Here is a 20,761-nt window from a genome sequence, read left to right on the forward strand (position 1 = left end):
AACTGAAATTCCACCTCTTGCGTTTTTCCTGAGATTGATCGTCCACAATCTCGACTTCTCTCAAGCCTGCCATCTCATAGTTCTGATCGAAGTGGGTCTGGTCTTCCCACGGGAGCCCAGCTGAGCTGACACTTACTACCTTGTGCTGTTCGTTCTCCCAGTGGTTGTGCAAAGAACATGTCCAAGCCATCTCCATCTCCCATTCGTCATTTTCTTACCAACATATGAAACTCCCGTAATTTCCCATCTTAAAATTTTTTTAAAGGTTTATTCTTAAGTCCGCCTCAGTTTGTAGGTATAGTTTCATTGTATGAGCATGATGCATGGCCATAAAGCAATTTGGGCAGGATTATATTTATGTAGGATTTCAGCCAACTGATTTCCAAATTTTACTCAGCTTAATCATTTTTCAATTCCCTCTATTAATCTTTCACTCATTTCCAACTCACGAGAGCCCAAGTGTCTTTATTCTGAGTCTTTCCAGTTTCTGCCGTTACTCCGATCTAAAGCGTCTCTTCATTTTTGAACACCTTTTTTTCATAAAGTCCAACCAATGAGAGACCGTAAAGATAAATTACTGCAAATTCGAATCTATTTTTTCATGAAAAATTCAATGACATATTTTAAGAAATTCTAATTATGGAAAGAAGATCAAGTGAACTGACTCTGATGTGAGGATTTCAAGAGTATCAACACTTGCCACAACTTTGCTAAGAAGGGGCTTTTTACCCCAAGGATATCCTGGATAGCCCAATGTTGTTAACCGTGCTTTCATTCATGTGTTTCTGTGTGTGTGTGTGTGTGTGCAAGTGCAGAATTTCATTACTTAAAAGATACCAGCCCTGATATAAATTGGCATTAACTTATTTACTAATTAACCAATGACCAGTGCAAATTTTACATTTTTGTCTGCATTACTTTTTAACTGGATTGTTCACTGTACCCTTATCAATGTGTGTCTTGTATTCATGATTTGTTTACATTGGTTTTTCATAGAACATTTTGACCTTTGCCAAATTCCTCTGGACACTGCTTCTTATTCTTTTACCCCAAGGCCGGTGCGATTCCGCTGGAGACAGGGCCACTACCTGGGTAAAGAAAAGGCTGTGCCATGGGGTATCGACAATGTCTACATCGGACCTGCATGCCCCCATCATTGTAGTGGCCATGGCCACTGCGTCAACGGCGACCGGTGCTTCTGTGACGACCGTTTTGAAGGGCAGGCAGACTGCTCTCTCACTGAACAACTGCCGCAAACTCTTCAGGAAGGATTTGAGGGTAAGCGTCAAGGGGCACGCCACCTGAAATATATGACCTCTCCTTAGACATCATTTCGTATTTTGTGTTTTTTGATGTAGAAAATATCCTCAGAACATTCCGAATCCAGATCTAGAAAGCAATGTGTACACATGCACGAAAATATACAAGTGCAGATTATTATATATATATATATATATATATATATATATATATATATATATATATATATATATATATATATATATATATATATATATATATATATATATATATATATATATATATATATATATATATATATATATATATATATATATATATATATATATATATATATATATATATAAATATATATATTCTTATTGTGTCTTGTACGATATCGCTTTGTAAGATGTGATTTCAAACAATATCCTCTTGTTATTTCTGTATTTTTTCAAGTGTATTTTCACTCAGGTCAAATGCAGATTTTGCCATAAATTTTTTATCAGTTTTACATTTCACGTAGATGATAATTTATTCATGAGAGAAGATTTGATGGGTTTCTGATACAAGATCATTTTAAAGAAAAACAGGGTCAGATGAAGAGTTAAAATAAACATGTACTGTACGCAGTTAAGGTTTCCAATACTAAACAGAGAAAAAAGCCGTCCTGTTGTTCTCTTATTAGGAAATTCACTCAGCGACCAGTTTGAAGTCTGGTCAGGCGCTGAAATATCCAGATTCTGTGGAGTTCTGACTGATGATGCTTTGGTATTCAACCAGCAAGGAGAAAGAATGCTCGTAACCGCCGATCTAGATCTATCACAAGGAAGGTTCGTACATGCATTTCAGTTCTATTTCCTACTTTTGCCTTAAACGTAATTCAAAGATTTTTTTATTCTTTATAGTTTTACCTTCATAACAATTGAACAGGACATTGATTACGGATTTCGAAAGACAGATCGTTGGAAATGATGTGACCGTATCTAGGCTAAATTATTTTCTCTCTTATCGACAGCTTTGTTCAGTTTTACATTCGTTTTGGTTGTCTTCCGGATGACATGGCCACTGAAGATGGTCCTGTGTTGTTGCAGTTTTCTACTGACGGCGGATTTCCTGGACTTTATTGGCCGAGTTGGGACGCGACCCTAGACAGCTTGAAGGCATTCCCCACGAAGTACATCACCCCTTGCTCTGCCTGGTAAGTTAAGTATACCTTATCAGCTCTCTTAGAGAGGGCTGGCCCGAAGGATTAGACTTATTTTATGTGGCTAAGAACCAGTTGGTTGCCTAGCAACAGGACCTACAGCTTATTGTGGAATCTGAACCTCATTATAGTGAGAAATAAATTTCTATCGCCAGAAATAAATTCCGCTAAATCTTCATCAGCCGGCCGGGGAATCGAACTCCGGCCTAGCGAGCCAGTCCACAGCTCTACCGACTCACCCAACGAAGAGCTTAGGAAAAAGATGCTCCCTCCATAATATAGTCTTCATTCAGTGATCACAGGGAAGTTCGAGAAGGAACATCCATGCTTCATTCTTTCTCTTGTTACTCGTAATTTGGCAAGGGTTTGACACTTCTTATTTTGTAAGGGTTGAAGTATTCAAAAACAGTTCTAAATAATTACATTTATGTACATGCCATGTGACGTTATTACCAAATCTACCCAGATGTTATTTCCTCCTAATGAAAACCTCTCACTTGCACTCAGATCCCGAACCTTTGTATTTACTTCGATCGAATGATCCAAAATCATCTGATGATATCACTACATCCCCAAAAGTATATTATACTCATCACAAAATAATTAAGGCTTACTTCTAAGGCATCCCATACGTAATCTAAGATGATATATATACTCTCTATGTCAATCACAATCTTAAAGGAAACATTATGTTCAAATGCCGTGGCAGGCATTCCAGGTTTGCGTGGTGACGTGTCTGCCCCACTCTGAAATGAAATCATTGCTGAAGCCTCCACAAGTCTTTTTCTTTTTATATCGAACATCACTCTAAAGACCAAAATACAATTTTTCAACATTTTATATTTCTTTTATTTGGATGAAATTTTTTTTACGGAAATACCTTACCAGTTTATGATAATCTTCTCCAAGTATTTTTTCCCAGGTCTGTTTTTGAAGGTCAAGGATCAATTTCAAAGTGAATATTTTATAAATATCTGATATGGAAACTCAGCAACTATACAGTTGCCATGGTATATTTGGTATTCCGTTTCTGCAGAGAACTTGACTCTGTCTTATTTTCACTATGGCAGGTCAGTTTGAAGGCCATCATTCTGTACGCTACATAGTGGGCTCAGGTCTTCGATAACCTTCCTAGTGTCCCTTTGCTTTGCTCATTTGCCTCTGAAACCTTAGTGTTCTGGCAGTCACCTTTATTACCTTTCATTACTGGTTTGACCAATGTAACTTTTTAAAAAGTAATTTACAGCAGTGATCACGTGACGATGCTTGGTAGTGTCTGCCCTAGTTGAAATCTAATTATTATTATTATTATTATTATTATTATTATTATTATTAGTAGTAGTAGTAGTAGTAGTACTAGTAGTAGTAGTAGTAGTATCTGTCAAAACTGAAATTATTTATTATTATTAGTAGTAGTAGTAGTACTAGTACTAGTAGTAGTAGTATCTGTCACAACTGAAATCTATTTATTATTATCATTATTATTAGTAGTAGTAGTAGTAGTATCTGTCCCAGTTGAAGTTAATTATTATTATTATTATTATTATTATTTTCTGCCGTCCCTTAATCTTTGGTTTTAATGAAACTTAATAATTAGGTATCTTGGATTTGTTGACTATTTTTCCTAAATACTTTTAACCTTAATATATTTTCAGGGTCACAGGTAAATTTAGTGGCAACGCTTGTATCATTTTCTTTCTCTAGATCTCAGAAACTATGATAGACAAAGGTCTAGTTATCAGAACTGGAAACCGTCAAAGGTATATTTTAGGTATTTTCATCTCAGGACAGTTATAATGTTAACTCTATTCTGATATTTATGAAACTTTGATTATTGTTTTGGACTTGGTGACTTTTTCCAAAATGCTTCTGACTCCACCCTACTTTCCAGGGCCACGGTTCACATTAAAGGCCAGAATGAACGTCTCCCGATTTGGGTGAAATTATTATTTTCCCAAGTACTGTAGTTTTTCACTCTCATTTAATTTAGAGGCTAGTTTATTACTTTTATAATTATAGTGAGTAACATCTTTCCTTTTTCCCTGATCTTGATAAAGCTTGCAAGAAAATGACTATGAAGGGTGATGATCCTTTTCACAAATATTTTAAAACTGTCCAGTTTTGGAAGGTCAAAACCAGCTTAAATTCCAACATTTTTTTTATAAGTTACATAAGTGTTAGTGATTTCCTTTATACGTCATTTCGTTACGCAACATCAGTGTTGAATGGTATTATCTATCCGGCTCAGCAAACCTAAATGTTCATTATTTACTTTTGTCTCAACATACTTAAATGTTCATTATTTACTTTTGTCTCAACATACTTAAATGTTCATTATTTACTTTTGTCTCAACATACTTAAATGTTCATTATTTACTTTTGTCTCAGCAAACCTAAATGTTTGTCATTTACTTTTGTCTCAACAAGCGTAAATGTTCATTATTTACTTTCGTCTTAACAAACTTAACTGTTCGTTATTTACTTTTGTCTCAACAAGCCTAAATGTTCATTATTTACTTTCATATCAACATACCTAAATGTTCGTTATTTACTTTTTCTCAACGAGCCTAATTGTTCATTATTTACTTTCGTCTCAACAAACCACAATGTTCATTATTTATCGTTATTTAGTTTCGTCTCAACAAACCTAAATATTCATTATGTACCTTTGTCTTAACAAACCTAAATGTTCATTATTTACTTTCGTCTCAACAAACCTAAATGTTCATTATTTACTTTCGTCTCAATAAACCTAAACATTCATTATTTAATTTTGTCTCAACAAACCTAAATATTCATTATTTACTTTTGTCTTAACAAACCTAAATGTTCATTATTTACTTTCGTCTCAACAGACCTAAATGTTCATTACTTACTTTCATATCAACAGACCTATATGTTCACTATTTACTTTTGTCTCAACAAACCTAAATGTTCATTATATACTTTCGTCTGAACAGTCCTCAGTGTTCATTATTTACTTTTGTTTCAACAAAAATAATGTTCATTGTTTACTTTCATCTCAACAAACCTAAATGTTCATTTTTTTACTTTTGTCTCAACATACCTAAATGTTCCTTATTTACTTTTGTCCCAATAAAAATAAATGTTCATTATTTTTGTCTCAACAAAACAAAATTTTCATAATTTACTTTTATCTCAACAAACCTAAATGTTCATTATTTACTTTTTCCGGTTACTGAATCCACTTTTTAAGGTGTTAGTTATTTGATAATGTATTTAGTGTATCTGTATAAGGTTGAAATATTTTGCTATGTAATTCAAAGTTAGCCAGAAGTATATTATAAAAACTCAATTAAGCTTATTCTAATTTTTTTTTCTTTGCATATTTTTTATTAATTTTTCCAGCACATTTGACTCGCAGGAAAGACAAGAGGGTCGGTATTTCGCAGAACACATGGAGGTGGAGGGAGTTATGATGATGATGATTTTTCTTCTTTCTTTTCCAGATTCTTCCAGATCGAACACAACTCGACTTAGATGGTGGCAAACTTCGAAAGATGGTTCCTTCTCATCTCAGTGGGCTATAGACCAAGTAAGGAAATACATTTATGAAGTTACTCTCACTTTTATTAATAAACTTGAAGCATAAACATTTTCTGCAGATGAGGAATTCAGTGTCGACAGCCAAACAGTCATATCGCTTTGAAAAAGCTTCAAAGCATTTTGACTCTCTCTATAAGAATGCAAACGACAGTTTCAAACATTATGCCTCTCTTTTTATATGGAGGTAGATTTCATTTTCAAAACATTGTGACTCTCCCTTTAAAAAGAGACAAACGACATTTTCAGAACAATGTGACTCTCTCTTTATAGGTAGGCAAATGGAGGCAAGTGAAAGTTTCAGAACGTTATAACTCTCTCTTTATATGGAGCCAAATGGCAGTTTCAAAACATTGTGACTTTCTTTATATAGAGGCAAATTACGTTTTAAATATATTATGTCTCTCATTTTATGTTGAGACAAATTACATTTTCAAAACATTGTGACTCTTTCTTTATATAGAGGCAAATTATGTTTTAAATATATTATGTCTCTCATTTTATATAGAGGCAAATTACATTTTCAAAACATTGTGACTTTCTTTATATAGAGGCAGATTACGTTTTAAATATATTATGCCTCTCATTTTATATAGAGACATTATATTTTCAAAACATTGTGACTCTTTATATAGAGGCAAATTACGTTTAAAACGTTTAAATACTTTATGACTCTTTCTTTATATAGAGACATTACATTTTAACTCTTTCTTTATATAGAGACATTACATTTTCAAAACGTTTTGACTCTCGCTTTATATAGAGACAAATTACATTTTCAAAACATTGTGACTCTCTCTTTATAGAGGCAGACCACATTTTCAAAACATTGTGATTTTTTATACATAGGCAAATGACATTTTCAAAACATTATGACTCGTTATATAGCGGCAAAAGAAAGTTTCAATACATTACAACGCTCTCTTTATAAGATGTAGAGACAAACGAGAGCTTTGAACATTACGACATTCTATTCATATGGAGGCAAATGACAGCTTCAAACATTATGGCATTCTGTTCATATGGAGGCAAATGACAGCTTCAAACATTACGACATTCTCTTCATATGGAGTTAAATGACAGCTTCAAACATTACGACATTCTCTTCATATGGAGGCAAATGACAGCTTCAAACATTACGACATTCTCTTCATATGGAGTTAAATGACAGCTTCAGACATATGACATTCTCTTCATATGGAGGCAAATGACAGTCCAAACATTACGACATTCTCTTCATATGGAGGCCAATGACAGCTTCAAACATTATGGCATTCTTTTCATATGGGGGTAAATGACAGTTTCAAACATTACGACATTCTCTTCATATGGAGGCCAATGACCGCTTCAAACATTGTTTCAGTGGATAAAGTGTCAAATAATGGTGTTACTTGGGTAGAATTGTTAAACTGTAATGATTCAGTTAGGAGATATCGGAGGGATACTTATACTGTGGATTTGGAAGACTGGGGTGATGATACTGGTTCAGTGGCTCTTGTAGGTGAGCAAAATTAGTTTTCTGAGGCAGAAATGCAGGTTAGCAGAAAGATTTTTAGGGATCATTTATGTGCAGGTGATTATACAGAATATATAGAGGGGTTAGGTGATGTTTTGACCGACTTCGCAGACATAGTCGCCATTAAAAGTGATAAATTGGGGTCAACTAATGTGTTAGAACACAAGGTGCATTTACAGGAGAGGACCAAATCAAATCATGTCCCATCATATAGGGTACTTTTTAAGATTAGGGAACAGGTGGAGCAAGAGGTTAATAAGTGGGAAGAGGAAGGCATAATTAAGCCTAGTTCCTCACCTTTTAATTTCCCGTTGTTGGAAGTGTCTAAGAAGGGGGATCGTAATTTGGCCGTTACAACGGTCCCAGTCGTGAATCGCCAATGTGTGATCCAGGCATTAGAGAATAAGAGTGAGGTGCCTGATTGGATGGATTGCCTTTTCTTCATTCTGCTGAGTTTGGAAACAACTCAAATATAAGAATGAGGTAGCCCAAATACAAGAAGAATATTCCAAAAGGGCTAGAGAAATAATTTCCAGCTGGAATAAAGAGAACTACTACATTCACAAATGATCTGTTGTTATGAAAAGGAGTTATGGAGCAGTGGGTAAAATTGAAAAGGAGTTGAAAATCAAATTTTCACTCATTTCTTTCCAGATTCACATTGGCAACACTGTTCAAGGGCTTCCAGCTTTCACTGACATTGATACTGGATCAAGTTGGTTGCTGCGTCCTGGCTCTCAAATGGAGCCCGTATGTGGGGGTTCCCATAACTCTGTACATTTCACAGGTATGTGAGGAAGTAAATCCAAGATTTTAAGCAATTAGCAAAATAAAATATAGTCAGACAAATATTTAAAAGAATTAATGGCTTTATTCCAACACTGGCTGAGTTATATGCTGAGAAACTGAACAGTTTAATGATGTTATCATCAATTTGTTTTGAAGACTCCTTGGTTCCAGAAATATCATATGCTGGCATGTTTTCCCATCAAGTCTGATTTGATGGAAGTTAATTATCTCTTCTTTTCCCCTACAGGACGGGAAGGATATCGTTTTGCTGAAACTCCAGACATACTGATTAACAGACATAGCTTCATCCAGTTCACAGCAGCTCTAGGGTGCAAGGAGAGCTTAGCCTGCTTTGGTAAGCAAATGCCAAATTACTGTGTATATCACTAAAGTCGCCAATATTTTATAACACGCGTATGCCATAGCTGAGTATTGTAACACGTCATATTCGAAGTTTTGGGTATTTTTTCAGTCGGCAAAAGAAACAGTGAAGACCATTAAATGTAATTAAAGTTTATTATAAAGGCAGTGTGAGTTAACCAGCCACCATATGGCTACTAACAGACAGAGTAAAAGAAAAGAAAAATGGTAAAGGAAAGAGGATGGGGTCTAAACCTAACAATACGGAGAAACAAATCAGTTTGCCTCTTCAAAGAATATTTTTTATAAAGTTGTGGAAAATAAAAGCAGGATGAGAAAACCTTGGCTTATAAAACAAAACGAAGTAAGGTTTAGTCCATTCTGCAATATAGATAAAGGGCAGTTACTTGTAACATTATATGACCACTATGGAGTAGAGTTCTGTCTGTTAGCTCAATAAAGCAATTGCCAAGAAAGTTAACTGTAGCGACTAGAAAAAGTAAAATTTAAAAGCAATATTCCAAACAGCAACTTAAGGCCAATATGAAGTTTAGATAACTAAGAGGAAAAACATTTACTTACAAGCAATCAGAAGTCCTTTGAAGAACCCAAAACTTTGTAAAGAGCAAAGATGGTAGATTTCTTGATGGAAATGAACGGTAAAGAGAAAAAGAGCTAATTTAGATTAACACTTATGTGATCATCATTCAGAAATTTGCTCAGGATCAAAATTGAAAGGGGACAAGGCGATAATGCTAGACTGAATGTGAACAGTGGAACATGACAGAAGAGTAAGAGTTGATAATCCACCCAATAAACAAAGAATAATAGGAGGTAGATCTTAGTATGGCTTTAAAAAAAGGAAAAGGTTCAACAAGTTAAAAGAAAGAGAAAAACTGCATCGTTAATGTAAAAAAAATCACTACAGTACTGCAGAAAAGAACTTTGGCAAGCAGAGCTGTTTATGAAAATGTTGAAAGCTTTAATTTTAAGAGTAAAAACAAAAAGTTTTCTAAAACCCTGAAGAGAAAAAATTATAGAAGCAAGACATAAAAACTGGATCCAAAACAGATCTCGGCTGGTGGAAACTATATCAGTTATCCAAAGTGAGCTGCAAAATTAACTGAGTGACCTTTCATACTTTTGCATCATAGATGTTCTAGCAATATATCTAAAGCAGACTGAGAAAAAAGGACTTACTTTAGCTTCAAAGTTTCTGGACTTTGCAAGTATAGACAGACTACTGTGTTGGAGATGAAGGTGAGACCAGCGATGAAGAAAATAATTATTAATTGTGAAAAAGTAAAGACTGATAATACTAAAGCGGCAGAATCCCGAGCACTGGAATAACAAGGAGAATAATTAATTGAGGAAAGAAAGAGTTACTTTATGCTAAAAGGGGTAAACTGAAGGTCCATCACAACTCATCACTGTTGCCAATTCCAGACAGTTTTTATACTACATACTGTAGTATCCTTACTCATATCATGTAAATTATGTCTTTGCAGACGTCAAGTTAGAATTCTCTACCGATCAAGGCTCAACTTGGTGGCCTCTTAAGGAAAGCTGCTTGCCATCAGATCCTGACTGCACAGAATACTGGCCGCCGTCCATTCTCACTTCGGATCTTCATTCCAGGCCGTCACAGATTACCATGCCCCTAAATCCTAAGACAAGGTCAGTTCTTGTCAACTACGTTACTCTTCTTCTTTTTATAAAAGTAGCATATACGGAATATCAAGGGCTTCCAGTTTCTTGTAAATAAATATTGAATTAGCCAAATCAGCAGGGTATGCATAAAACTCACCCAGTGGTAGCACATTCATCCTAAATTCATCATGGCTTTGAGACCACCTCTGTTCCCTGAAACTGAACACTAGGTAACATGTGAGGTAAAATGCTAGGCAACTAATTTTTAAGGTGATGTAGTTTTCTTAGACAGTTATTTCAGGGTTAAGTTTCATCTAAAATTCATATTAAATTTTCATAGCATCCATGCATTATTTGCACAGAGGAATTAACAGAAGAGACCTAAAAGGGAAATCAGAAATTCCACACCTCTAGAAATTTACAATTTCACCAAGATCTTACTAAACAGATATACTCTCAGTGATAAGCATTTACAGTATAAAAAAAAATTAATGCATTTAACTAAAGCTTCAGGATATAACAGTAAATGAAACATCTTGAAACTGGGAGACCTAAATAAAGAAATTTACGTCACATAATTCATACCTTGACGCACTAATAAAGAAAATTTCTCTCTTGGTAAATTATCCTCAAACAGAGACACCCTGGCAAGAATTAGGTTCAGTCAGCAAGAATACCGGCAACAACACACATGGTCGCTCTCTCATGTTTATATTGGAGATGAATGTTATGGGATGTGTTCTGGAAGAGGTTTCTGCGATGCTGGTGTCTGCCATTGTCAGCAAGGGTGGACAGGTGAGTGTCTGAATACTAGTATGCTGTAGCGATATTTTACCGAGGCAAGGGTCGCCTGCTTTAGGAAGCTCCCTTAACAACTGAACTGAATTTTCAACTGAATGAAATAGATTTATCTTAAATGTTTCCTACTGGTGGTCACAGCCTCCCTGATTAATAAAATACTTGCTCTGTTTGATTCAGTATTGCTGGATCCCATAAGTCAAGCAGGATTATGTACTTCATCAAGAATGCAGACAATCATTAGATCAGATTTCAGTGATATATAATTATAGCTTTTATTCTTTTCATTCCTCCCTTGGAGCTGGAGAGCCGTCAGTGTACCTCACATGGTGCATTGTACATATTATTAAAGGGTGTTCGTAGAATCCCCTTTGGCCATTAGCTGAAGCTTTACACTATACATTTATTGCCGCTTTCTTCTGTCTTGCTGCCCAACCTCCCCAACTGTTACTACATGATGCAACCCTAGGATTTTGATCCTTGCATTTCGTCTTTTTTATTTTCTAGATCTCTCTATCTAGCTGTCCAAACAATGTAATCCCCTTTTTTCACTGTATTAAGCGCTGAATGGCTCAAAGTGCCTAAATATTTGGTTTTATGGCCAAAAAGTCATAGAGTCATTCATTCATTGCTCACATTCTTCCCAGGTGACAGTTGCAACGCGCCAGAGGGGGCTTTGCCAACCTTCTTGGTGTCAGAAAACGATGTGGAAGTGACTCCGTCTCCATGGCAGAAAGTGGTTGGTGCTCAAATTACAGGACAGTGTGGCGTCATTGCATCTGGCCAAGCCTTGCATTTCACTGGGGTATGTGTTCATCAGTGTGAAAAATGTATAACTTATCCGTAAATGATGACTATCATAGCTTCGACTTTGAGTAACTAATGAATTACATATTAATTAGGTTCATGGCTAGAAGACTTTTTGCTTTAATCATTTTTTCATTGATACTCGCAGTAGACCGTCTATCTATTTTTTCTGATTCTCACAATTAAGGAGTCAATCACATACAAAACAAGAACCACTTTCAAGAATCATTAGGTCATTATTTACTTTTAAGTGGAAGTGAGATTATTAAACGAGAGTGAGAATCATATCCATGAAAATCTAAAGATTCACCGACCAGAAAGTTAATTGTTAATAGCAATTAAGTATAGACATGCTTGAAATGGCTGAAAACATAAAGGATATGCTGTTGAAATCATATACCAAAAACACAGAGGCATAATGAAGTCAGAGACAGAGGCAAAGAGAATCAAGAGGAAGACAGAAACACAGGCTTTACTGAGAATTAGGAATGCGGATGAAAATAATTGTTCACAAGGAAGGCAATGGGGCTATATATAAAGGGTACGTTAGCTACTGAATGAAATTAACAGGACTTGAAATTAAAATCCGTTCAACCTCTTACATTGGAGTTGTCAAGAATTAACAAACTGATTTAAAAGCTGAGTAATAACGGGATGTTATAAACTCCTGAGGGAAAAATTATCATAGCATTTTATATGGACAATCACACTCTGGCCCTATTCACTCTTGCACAAACTGTTAAACGATAAAAGAAATATTTTCCATGTGTATCTTCATTTGACACTGACCTGTTTCAAAGCTGTTTGATTTAATGTACACTTATAGATATTAAACAACATGAATTAAGACGAGAAAAAAGAAAACTTTTTATAACAGACAATCTTTAATCTGGAAATTTCCATATAATTAATCATCTAATAAGCAGCATCTTCAAAATCATTATAAAATTGTTATTCACGAGCTTCTTTCAAAAGCTTATATTTAGTTCAAATGAGCACATGAAAACTGACATATAGCCAAGCTTTGAAGCAACCTGAAAATCATGAGTGAAGGTCAGTTCTGAAGAGTTCAAAACTTCTGAGTTTCATTCTCGTAAAAGGAATATTAAAAGGGCCACGAAATGCAATACTTTCCTAGCAAAAGGTCTACCACTCTAAGGTTACTGCTGCTTTTCGTGGGGGAATAGTTATCCTAATCCTTTGACATTAGAATACTAAGTAAACAGGAACCACTGTATCAGCCGCCTACATATTTTGGACACTTGACCTGAGCGCTTGCCGTCAGGCTGGTCTCAGGATCCCGCTTTTGAAACAAGACGAGAAATGGCTGTTCCCTTGAAGCTTCCCTTTAAATTTTCCTGTTTTTTATATGCATTGCTTTTAGAATCAACTGAAAATAATAGATTACGCTGTTTTATAAACGTGGGAACGATTCGTCTCTCACTGCAAATAGGTAAATAACTATGTTTATTCCTCGAATGTCTGATTAGGTCATTGCCGTGAACACAGACCATGCAAGGAAGGTGAAAAAGAGTATGCCTGTGATTATGAACAGATCAGAATAATTTGAGGCATCAGCTCTCACTAGAGAAAAAAATAATAAAAAATGTGATGCCTATCATTTTCTTTTAAATATAAAAACTCCTTCAAATTACAAAAGAACCTTTGTTTTAGCCTCAGTTAATTGGTAACTGTGATCGCAAGGAAAAGAAAGCTATAAAACAGATGCAACCCATAAACCACCATCGTAAGCTTCTTTGGTATGAGATGATGTTCTCTCTGTCTGCAAGGCTATTCGCTTGTTTTTTTCCGTTCTCTGATGATAGCAAGGTTTCCAGAAACAGGTAACAGGTTGTTTGATGTCTGCAAAAATTTCATTCATCATGATGTTTGTTTTTCGCATGCACTTGAATCATTCCATATGTTACATTTAGCTTATACTTCTCTTGAATATTTTGTAGAGGTTTCCTATACTCATTATGTTCACTTGACAGATGAATATTTTGTAGAGGTTTCCTATACTCATTATGTTCACTTGACAGATGAACATTTTGTAGAGGTTTCTTATACTCATTGCATTCACTTTACATATGAACATTTTGTAGAGGTTTCCTGTACTCATTTTGTTCACTTGACAATGGGAATCTGCATGAACGCTTCCATGATATTCAAATTTATTTTATTACAGTTCCAATATACAGAGGTTATTCATTAGTTTATCTGTTGATAATTTCATCTCTAAATTCGTTCTTCCAGGGATGTAGCAGATACTTAGAGACGGTAGATTTAGACCTTCGAGAGACCATGTTCATCCAGTTTGACATTCGGACCGGATGCTTGGACCCCGTCAGTGGTCGGGATGCGGGTGGAGATCACAGCATCCTCATCCAGACATCCTGTGACGCAGGCATATCATGGACTACACTCAAAAAGCTTTTGCTAATTTATCAGCAGCCTGTGTGAGTATTTGAAATTTTAATGATAATGTCATAATAGAGAAGAAAAACCCTGCCATAATATTTCTTTATTCTACTGCAAATTTTTTTACTTGTCATTCGAAGGGTGTAAGAATCTATACAGGTACTTAATATTGTAAGTGAATAGACCTTTAATTAGGGTAAGACAATATTTTACTGTCATCTTTATTAGTTTTCAATATTACCAGTACAGTTTACATATTCGGTGACGGACTTCCATTCCCCTACAAATTTTATAAGTTCACCAGGACTGACCTGCTGCTGGAAAAGTACTTGCAATTTATTGTCGTATTCCAAAGAATAAGTTAACTGTAGTTCTGCTATTGTACTGGAAAGTAGTCGTAGTTTTCGTCATAAACTCTTTCTTCATTACTTGCTGAATTTCTCAGATTAAAGCTACTCATTCCAGAAGCAGCTGGTATTTGCTAACACATTGGTTCTTTATAGGTAAGATGATAAACGGGAAAATAGTTTTTAAAAACAAATTATAGATTGTGTGTCTGGCATTTCTTTCTAAAAGAAGTTCTTCATTTCGCAGTGTAGAATCTTACGGTAATGTTTAAATTTGCCTGCTTTCAAGAAATATTAAGTAGAATTTAACCTCTTATTATAAACATTATATCTATTTTATAACTGTATACATACAGATTTTGACTGTGTTAAATTGTTTGTTGCTCAGATTAATGTGAAATCAATGTTCAGGTATGATGTAGTAATGTCTTCTCTTACGTGTAAATTTCAAATCCATCGTTATAGTCCTTCCCCTTCATGGGACTTTGATGGGGAGCCTCAGAGCGTCCATGGTGCGCACGCTCACCACATTTGCTTGCTAACTTCAGGATGCTTTAGGTCGCAAAGTGGCAGGTTGATTTTAGTGTGTGAATTGCTGCTGTTCATTTGCTCCTCTTTCCAAATGAACAGCAGCAATTTACACACTCAGAGATATGGCTTCAAGTGTGACCTTTTGGTCGAGAAATAGCTGTTTGCTGTGGGGATTTGGTCTGCTGGAGATTGGCCCTTTTGTATTGCACTGGGAGAGAGGGAAACAGAAATATACCTACTCTTCTTTCTAAAAATAAGAATTAGGCATTGCATATATGCAGTCTTCCGTTGTTTCCTGTAGTGAAGGGTTACTTATTTATCACCGAAGTCGCTATGCATACAACTGCCGTGAAATTTTGTGGCAAATTAAATCCTCGAAATGCTCACGCCATTCATCCAGGATACCTTTGGCCTCAAACAGTATCTCACCATCTGGTTTTTATTCTTACTCTGAAGTCCATCTGGTAATTAACCTCTCCCTGTCTCTTTACTTTTTTGCTTTCCTAAAGTGCTAGCTCACATTCACCCCTGAACTATCATGAATATCTTTCTTTTCCTGTCTTATATTTCTTCTGAAGTACCTTACCAACTCTCCATGTACCTTAAACAATGTCTTCAGCCACGTAGCTTCACCCTAAAATAAGCGCATTTTTTCATCACCAAGCCTCTTGTCACAGTATTTAACTTCTTCCTGTTTTTATTCTGTACATGTATTTCTCTCTCTCTCTCTCTCTCTCTCTCTCTCTCTCTCTCTCTCTCTCTCTCTCTCTCTATATATATATATATATATATATATATATATATATATATATATATATATATATATATATATATATATATATATATACATATATATATATATATATATATATATATATATATATATATATATATATATATATATATATATATATATATATATATATATATATATATATATATATATATATTATATATATATATATATACTGTATATATACATACATACATACATATGTACATACTTATATACATACATATATGTGTATATATATACATAAATACATACACTCTGACAGGTAGATAAATAGACAGATCATAGAGGCAACTGTAAAAATTATATTGGTAAAATGTTACAGTATTCAATCGGTCATGGAAAGTGTGTGGTAAGATTTTGAGTAAGGAAGTAAGACTGGTAACAGAATGCCTGATAGTAGAAGAGGGTCTCAGGGGAGGAAGAGGATTTGTGGATCAAGTGACACAGATATGTTGTAATCTGAGAGTAATCGGGAGAACTGTATGCAGCATAAAGAAAAATATAATCAAAGAGGAGGCACTGTGGAGGGCATCAAACAGTTTTTCACAGAAGACATTTTGTTGAAGCAATTAATGATTTTTCAGTGATTCACAGAATTATTGAGACCAGAAAGGTGTGTGCAAAAGGCTTGAGCAAGGTTTGCAGTATGTTTGGAAGCCACAGTGTGAATGTGCAAAAAGATTATTGAATGAAATCTATATGGAACTGAAGAAAAAATGAAACCTGTTAAGGTGAACCATTTGCATAGTATATGTGGCATATAAAAAGACCTGAAAGGGTGAATTCACGAATGTAGAAGTTGTAAAAAACATTAGCCTAGGTAAAAGGATTATTTAATGTTTTGAGATGGTTCGTCGTGTTAAAAAATGGAAAGCGATGTGTCGGTAAATCAGTGTATAATTCATACGTACTTGGAGGAAGGAAGAAGAGGAGTAAGGTTGGGGTAGGTGTTGCATAAGGAGTTTTGGAAATGAAGAGCCTAAATATTTGGAATGCATGTGTTTAAGGACAGAGGTGAGCGGCGCTGTACATGAAAGGGATTCGATGCTGATGAATCTTCTATGCAGTTGTAGGAAATGAATATTATTGTGGAAGTTTTTTGCCCACCTGATGGATCCACAATTCAAAATTCAAGCATATATGTTATAGGGACTGTTGTGTTGTTTTTTCTCTGTAACCATACATTGTGGAATAAACAAATTAATTCTGATAAGTTCATCAACAATCCATAGTGTGTCTCAATCTAAGCAGTGAATTATGTACCTGGCAGGGCGTCAACTGTGGCGAGTATTGGCCATGGTGAAAGGGAGAATGGAACTAGGAACTTCATCACAAAAATGTGTGTGTGTATGAATAGTTGCTTTTTGTATTAATTCAACCCATTTTAGTTCATTTTTTTTAGTGTATGTTATTAAATATTTCCCCATTTTCAAATTTAACAGTTATGTGTGGCTCCGACTGCCTGACGAGGCTCACTGCCTAGGCGGCCGTGTTCGATGGTGGCAGCCTGGTGGTGGCGAAAGTAACAGGTATGACTGGGCCCTAGACAGTATCATAATTGGAGGAAACGTCACGCCTCCTGATAGTATCAGTTACACCAAGACTCACCAGCTTCAGCCTCCCCTTTGGCTCAGGAAATATAATGCCAATATAGGTTAGTTGATCTGGAGCACATTCTTGACTTCTCTTCTTTGATTTCAGATTTGTGAGCTCTGTGAAGACAGCATGGTTCTCTAAAAATGCCATCTTGATCTTGCATGATTTTGTCTGACCAGAATTGTCAGAATTTTGCATGTGAATAGAAAATATAGTCCTTTTCCATAAGGGATTATTCATAACCCCAAATCCTATCTTCCTGCAAGTCTTTTTGAGCTCAGGTGGATAGCTAATCATTAGGAGGTTTTCAAATATGTGCTTCAGAGTTAGTGAATATATGACTAAGTAAATTAGTTTTGGATTTCGATATGATTTATTTGCACAAGGTAGAAGCTTGGTAACCATTTTCTGTGGCAGGATTTTGTTTCATACATTCAACTATTAATGGTAGGAAGGAGCTGTAAAGCAGCATGGCTGTTTGGATCTAAGTTAAATTATACAGTGATTATGTACATGACTTTAATCAGTTCCATGACCAGGTATGGTTAGGTCTCTACTCTAGTCTCTATTTTTGTAACACCTGTTTTGCAACCTTTCAGGAACAAAAGTATAATAACACATATCTAGGTTTGTTAGTAATGGGAAATAAAGGACGTTATGTAACTGATAGGCTATGGTATGACTACTTTCAGGCAACTACTGTGAAAATAAATTTGCCATGCACGTGATGATGTCTACACCGGCAGAACCAGCACTCTTGGAAACTACAGACATTCAGGTATGCTAAGATAAACTCCAGGGACTCTTATTTCAAACTCTTAATCAGGAGGAATAGTTTTAGAGCCTAATAAATGTCTTCATAACTAACAGTTTACACAGAAAAGAGTGAAAGTGAAAATCTCAGAAATCAAATTTGAAATTTTGGAGAAAACCAGTTTTGTGTTTTCTGTGAAAAGACCGACTTTAGCAGGAATATGCAATATATGAAATGGCAAACATAATATTTTACAAATTAGTAAGAAAAACAAAATACTCAAGACTTCTTTTTACGTGAAGACATATATAATGATTCACAATGGTTTATCACATATAAAATATTTTGTAAATATTGAGATAATCATAAAGTCCGTTATTGCACCCAATGGACTAGAACATTTGTAGTCAGACCTGATATTCATGTTGATATTAATCAAGGAGAAGGAAACGTTTATGGAGGAATGCTTACCTTTGGCGGAAGTTTGCAGTCCACAAACGCATAGTTTAGCTTCAGATATTACCTTCCTTAGGAGAGTCAGATTCGTCCCAGTACGGTATGACAGACTTGGCCTGAATAGCTCTCTGGGTGGTATGTACAAACTACAATTCTAGCTTACATAAATTTCAAAAACACCATGCAGTATTGTAAGTTGAAGTCCCTGGTAGTACTGAAATTAGAATGATTTCAAATATCCTATATATATATATATATATATATATATATATATATATATATATATATATATATATATATATATATATATATATATATATATATATATATATATATATATATATATATATATATATACATATACATATATACATATACATATATACATATACATATACATATACATATATATACATATATATACATATATATATATATATATATATATATATATATATATATATATATATATATATATATATATATATAGAGAGAGAGAGAGAGAGAGAGAGAGAGAGAGAGAGAGAGAGAGAGAGAGAGAGAGAGAGAGAGAGAGAGAGAATATGTTTGCGTCAATTACTTTTTTTTTCTTTTTCACGGAAGGGGGTAAGGCAGACGTTAGTCGCCCCTACCATCTATTTACAGCTGGGTGAATTAATCTATACGTCACCTAGGGAAGTGATCGTTTTATCAGTGAGCTAAATGCTCGAAGTACACGAAGTTTCTGAGCTGAAGGTAACATTAGTTTCATCTGTCTGGAGTTCAGATGCCTCTCTGCTTTAATATACTGTACTGTACATCAATTTTATGAGATGCTGCTATACATGCTTACGGCTATGTGGCAGGGGGTGAAGAAAAATTGAATGGGCACTAAATCAGCACTGCCGTATCTTGATAAATGTTTTATCTTACCGTAACACACTGCAGAGAATTCCACTGCATTTCTAAAGCAAGCATAAGTGATCAGGATAAACCGACGGAACATTTATCGGGCTGTAATCATTGGCACCCCATTTGTTTTTAAGTTCTTATCACAAAGAATTCTTGTTTTTGGGTATGTGTAGTTTTCCAAGTTCAGTACACCAAAATAGCCCTTTGTTGGCCGAGTCTGGTTGAGCTCAGACTGTCACACAAAGGGCCGGAGTTCAGTTCCCGCGGTCGGCTGATGAAGAGTTAAAGGAATTTATTTCTGGTGATAGAAATTCATTTCTTGCTATGATGTGGTTCGGATTCCACAACAAGTTGTAGGTCCCGTTGCTAGGTAACCAATTGGTTCTTAGCCACGTAAAATAAGTCTAACTTCGGGCCAGCTCCTAGAGAGCTGTTAATCAGCTCAGTGGTCTAGTAAAACTAAGGTATACTTCTTTAGTACACCAAAATATATGCTCTTTATCTGCTTATCAGATGGTATTTTTCTTTTTGTCAGTAACACCAAAGGTAACAAGAGTGCTAACGTTTTTCTTTTTTTAATTTTTCATTTATGCTGAATGCAACTAACATATTAAATTCATGAATAAAGTTGATGTTGGACTGACACCTACTAACAGTTTGTAACCTCTTTGTTCAGATTGGGAAGAATCATTCTATCAACTTCCAGCTGGCACTGGGCTGTGGAGCAACGTGGGATAGCACCGCGGAACCAGTGAGGTAATGCATAGTACATTCTAACTTGAGCCACTGTACTAAAAGGAGCTAAATTCAAGCTCACATTTTATTCATAAACTATGCAATTTGCAACTATAACTTGAAAGTGCTGATTTATTTTCATCAAAGGTTAAATTTTGGTAAGAATAAAACTTTCATAACTTCTTAAACCCTCTCCAGTCCAAAAAGGCCGATCCTATGTTTTATATCAGGTCATAGTCATTTACTTGTTAACAGTGGAGGCGTTAAATGTACTGGAAGTCGAGATCAATTTCTAATTTTATCC

At 35.1% G+C, this 20,761-nt stretch overlaps 1 protein-coding gene across 1 annotated transcript in view; it reads left to right on the forward strand.

Annotated features, from left to right (window-relative positions):
- The window catches only part of LOC136825656 (reelin-like), a 127,357-nt gene that overhangs the window by 84,277 nt on the left and 22,319 nt on the right, over nt 1-20,761 (forward strand). Inside the window, 14 exon segments of the mRNA XM_067082338.1 lie at nt 1,055-1,278; nt 1,928-2,072; nt 2,258-2,349; nt 2,352-2,432; nt 5,908-6,002; nt 8,181-8,313; nt 8,563-8,670; nt 10,184-10,352; nt 10,963-11,120; nt 11,771-11,928; nt 14,187-14,389; nt 17,468-17,679; nt 18,314-18,399; nt 20,399-20,478. Of these exon segments, the coding sequence (XP_066938439.1) occupies nt 1,055-1,278; nt 1,928-2,072; nt 2,258-2,349; nt 2,352-2,432; nt 5,908-6,002; nt 8,181-8,313; nt 8,563-8,670; nt 10,184-10,352; nt 10,963-11,120; nt 11,771-11,928; nt 14,187-14,389; nt 17,468-17,679; nt 18,314-18,399; nt 20,399-20,478 (1,944 nt within the window).

The sequence above is a fragment of the Macrobrachium rosenbergii genome, chromosome 39, assembly GCF_040412425.1.
Source record: "Macrobrachium rosenbergii isolate ZJJX-2024 chromosome 39, ASM4041242v1, whole genome shotgun sequence".
NCBI classification, from domain to species: domain Eukaryota; kingdom Metazoa; phylum Arthropoda; class Malacostraca; order Decapoda; family Palaemonidae; genus Macrobrachium; species Macrobrachium rosenbergii.